We start from the raw sequence: 4,248 nt of genomic DNA, 5'->3' as shown, positions 1-4,248 counted from the left end.
CCCAGTCTCTTAAAAAAAAAAAAAAAAAAAAAAAAAAAAAAGTGGAGAGCCATGTACAATACTAAGTTAAAGAAAAAAGAAATCCTTGACTATTATCCCATTTATTTTCAGAAAAATCCTGCAAGGATGAGGAAACAGACTCCAAAGGCTATCATACAACTATTCACTGGAAAAGGCAGGTATCTGAACCCAAGTCTATCCCATTGCAGAGGCCATTGTTTCTACCACACCACCTGCCTTTCTTGACTAAACAGACGTGTAACTATCAAGACAAGCTAACTAGGTAAACATATTATCATGACATACAGGCATGTTTTGCTTTATTAGACAGAACTAAATCCTATTTGCTACTACTTTATGAAATCAAGGTAGTATGAAAGATTTTTACCAATATTCAAAATATGCACATCATCTTGCTTTTTTTGCCTGCCTTGAGTTGTTTAAAAGAATTTTAAAAGACCTTCCCAAAACAATCACTTTATTCATGGAATAAAGTGCTAAAATAAAATTAAAAATTAGATACTTATTAATGATGGTATCAGTGGGTAGCCCACTTTACTCAAAACACTTAACATACATTCTCTCCTTTAACCCTCCCAAGCCCACTGGAAAAAAGACTACCGGCTGGGCACGGTGACTCACAACTGTAATCCCAGCACTTTGGGAGGCTGAGGCAGGCGGATCACGAGGTCAAGAGATGGAGACTATCCTGGCCAACATGGTGAAATCCCATCTCTACTAAAAATAGAAAAATTAGCCAGGTATGGTGGTGCGCATCTGTAGTCCCAGCCACTCTGGAGGCTGAAGCAGGAGAATCACTTGAACCTGGGAGGCGGAGGTTGCAGTGAGCCAAGATTGCACCACTGCACTACAGCCTGGGCGACAGAGCAAGACTCCGTATGAGACTCCATTTTACAGGGGAAGAAAGTAAGACTCTCAGGGGCTAATGAACACAGCAGACTAAGAATCTGAACCCAAGTCTCTGAGGCCACAGCCCATTCTTTCCATCTCCCTATGCCTGCCTCACTAGTTTCAAGAAGGAACCAGGACAAAAGAATATCTGGCTATATAATGAAGAAAGCAAACTAATATTTAAAAACAAAACAATCACAATATTAAATCAAATGTCTAGTGTTTGGAGGTTACTGGTATGGTACACCAAACATGGCTAACCCCTTCAACTTGAAATACTCTTGTACCTTCACATAGTAAATCACATCTGACTTAACTTCAGGTTCGTTTCCTTAAAATTACATTATAAAGCCAGGTATGGTGTCACAGCCTGTAGTCCCAGCTAGTGAAGAGGACGAGGCAGGAGAATCACTTGAACCCAGGAGTTCGAGGCCAGCCTGGGCAACATAGTGACGCCCCAGTCTCTTAAAAAAAAAAAAAAAAAAAAAATTACATCATACTATATGTGAATAAAGCCTAGAAGGGAAAATGGAAAAAATAACAGTTGTTATGTTAGGACGGAAGGATTTTACAGAGATAAATTTTACATTTTAAAAATTTCCTTTAAACTGTTTTAACATGGCAACACTTTTTTAAATGTCATAACAAATACCTCTACTACATATTAGTACTAAACAGAAGCTACGAAATGACAACTGACTTGATTGACAAGTGTAAGTTTTAAAATACCAAAAGTAACTTCCAGGTTACCCCTAATGAAATCTATGAACACAATTTTTAATCTTGAGAGTCAGGATGAGGAAAACAATTAAAAAAAATAAATTTTTTAAAAACCTACTTTACTATAAATCCTGCTAAAACAAGTGTCAACTAACGGCTAAGTTATTCTTACATACTCAAAACTCTGCCAATGACAAAAACCGGTGGAAATAAATGGACCACTAACTAACTGCAATTTGGAAATTTTATTAATAAGGATTTTTATCTTAGTACTGTTTTAACAAGAGTTACAACTGAAAGTTACTCAATAATCAAAAATGAAGGTACTTTAAAAATTTTGCCAATTGAGTAATATAGACTTTATTCCCACCTGAAACACATTAAGATAATTATATCAAATTTTAGGTCAATATCTCAAACATTTTCTACTAATTACCTTAAAATGGCATTAAAATGAATAAAGAAACATCAGAGTTTTCAATTACTTATTATTGGAGTTCAAAACTGTAAATACAAATATAAAATAAACAGTAAAAATTAAACACATGTTCAACACTCAGAAGAATGGTTTTTCTGACTGGACAAGTTATGACTTATATAAGAGGGAAAAAATGGCTTTAAGGCCTATCTAGTATGAATTATCTTTTATATTTTCGCATAAATACTAAGTTATAACCTCTCAATAAAATTGTTTAAACTCCCCAAACTTCAAAATATTTCTACTACTCCAAATTTTCTACTCTTCCGATATATGCCTAAGATCCAATTTATATCGTCCCAAACTGAAATTTACAAACCAATGATCTGCTTTAACAAAAGTACTGTAATATGATAACATCAATGAAGAAATGGGCAGTTCAAAACACATGTTTATTATCATCCCTTATTCCATAAGTCAATTTCATGGTACAGAAATACATATCTTTAAGAATATAAATATTTGTATTTTCCCCAGTTCATGACATATTTTGAAAATGAATCAACCAAGCTATGGGTTAAAATTAGTATTCTTACTAATTCCCATTCATTCAACAAATATGTATTTGTGTCATCGTAATTATCAGTCCTAGAGTTACTTCACCTACCAATTTTTATTTCTTGGAAAAGTGTAAATACAAAACTCTTCAGCAATTTTTTTAAAGATACGTGTTAAAATTCACTAGAGAAATTTCTACACAAACTGAAGTCAGCGAATGGTTGAAAACAGATGTCACTACAGTAACCCAAAGGAAGATGATGAAGGAATGTACTTACGTTTCAAAACAACGATCCACGTTGTCAGACATCAAAAGCAGCATGCATAGCTGTTCAAGGGCTATTAGTTGCATGTCCCTTTCATCTCCCTGTCCCATCTGTAGCCATTCCAGCAATGTATCTGGGTCCACATCTGCCATGGTTTTTTAAAAGCCTCTTTGCTTAAATTTGAAAAGTAAAGGGGAAAAAGTCCTTTAAATGTCCAGGACTGATCAGCTTGGGCTTAAATTTTTCCTTTACATCTGCTAGAACCAAATTTTCATAGTGTCCTCCTAGCAATTAAAAAAGACTGCTAAGTACGTTTGGACATAAGAGTGCTTAATGCAGTTTTTCAACTTTCCTCATCCGCCAGGTTTAACGTAAAGATATCACACCAAACGAAAACCGGTTTCGCAGAGTATATAAGCTGATTAGGTTGCTGCTTAACTAGAAACCAGAGCTGTCTGTGTCAAAGACAGTCAAGCTTCAGATCCCACTACTGCTATCACTAAAGTCTATGCCAAAAAGCAAAGAACACCTAACTAAAGGTTCTGTTTTTTCCGGCAAACTTCATCCCCCTCCTTCTCCACCCAAAACTGATCTTCAGATAAGGGTTAAATTCAGTATTTTGAGGAAACTCTAAACACCTTGATCCAATCCCCCTTCAAATTGTTTCTCCTTCAAAATTACCACCAACTTCACAAATTCTGCTGACTTCTCAATTTACTTCTATTTTAAAGATGTCCAAATACAAACGACAATTATACATAAGATTTATCTATGAATAAATAGTTGGTTAGGAATTTTGGCAGTCGTGACAACTATTCTTAAAAGTTAAAAAAAAAAAAAAAAAAGAAAGACTAAAAGTAAATGCAAAGGACTAGCAGGTTACGGATCCGAATATAGGCCAATCTAGAGCCCTCTTTCCCATCTTCACAAGATAGGGCAGTTGGTTAAAAAAACAAAAACAAAACCGAGAAGCAGCCCTAACAGGCAAGTCATTACAAAAACGCCCCGTAAGCGCCCTGACTGGAGGACAGCTCTGGGTCCTACGTAACGCAGCCGCAGGTGTGGGAAGCCGGCGGCGGGGCGCGGTAGGCACCCAACGGCGGCGACCAGCGGGGTTGACCCCACACCCGGGGCCCGGCCGAGCCGGGAGCTGAGAGGCGCTGGTCCCCGCGCTCCGGTTTCCCAGCATCAAACCCCACTAAGTTAACTACCTGTGTCGAGGAGGAGGGGAAGTTCTGGGGAAGCAGCAGCAAGCCTTCGTGCCCGAGAGGAGGCCGCCGGGCCAGGCAGGGCGCCGGGTCTCCCGGGAGCTGCGCCCGGAACTCTAAGGCCTGGCAGCGAACCCTTCTCAAGGGCAAAAGGAGCCGGCCTGGG

General features: G+C 38.1%; 1 protein-coding gene across 1 annotated transcript in view; it reads right to left on the bottom strand.

Annotated features, from left to right (window-relative positions):
* HECTD1 (HECT domain containing E3 ubiquitin protein ligase 1) overlaps positions 1–4,248 on the bottom strand; it is a 116,658-nt gene extending 112,410 nt beyond the window's left edge. Inside the window, exons 1-2 of the mRNA XM_011994753.1 lie at positions 4,086–4,248; positions 2,887–3,047 (exon numbers count right to left, since the gene is read on the bottom strand). Of these exons, the coding sequence (XP_011850143.1) occupies positions 2,887–3,026 (140 nt within the window). The 5' untranslated portion in view covers positions 3,027–3,047; positions 4,086–4,248. The remainder of the gene's footprint in view (positions 1–2,886; positions 3,048–4,085) is intronic.

Source organism: Mandrillus leucophaeus, unplaced genomic scaffold, assembly GCF_000951045.1.
Source record: "Mandrillus leucophaeus isolate KB7577 unplaced genomic scaffold, Mleu.le_1.0 Scaffold460, whole genome shotgun sequence".
NCBI classification, from domain to species: Eukaryota; Metazoa; Chordata; class Mammalia; order Primates; family Cercopithecidae; genus Mandrillus; species Mandrillus leucophaeus.
The sequence above is the reverse complement of the archived record's forward strand: the minus strand, read 5'-3'. Positions and strand labels throughout refer to the sequence as shown.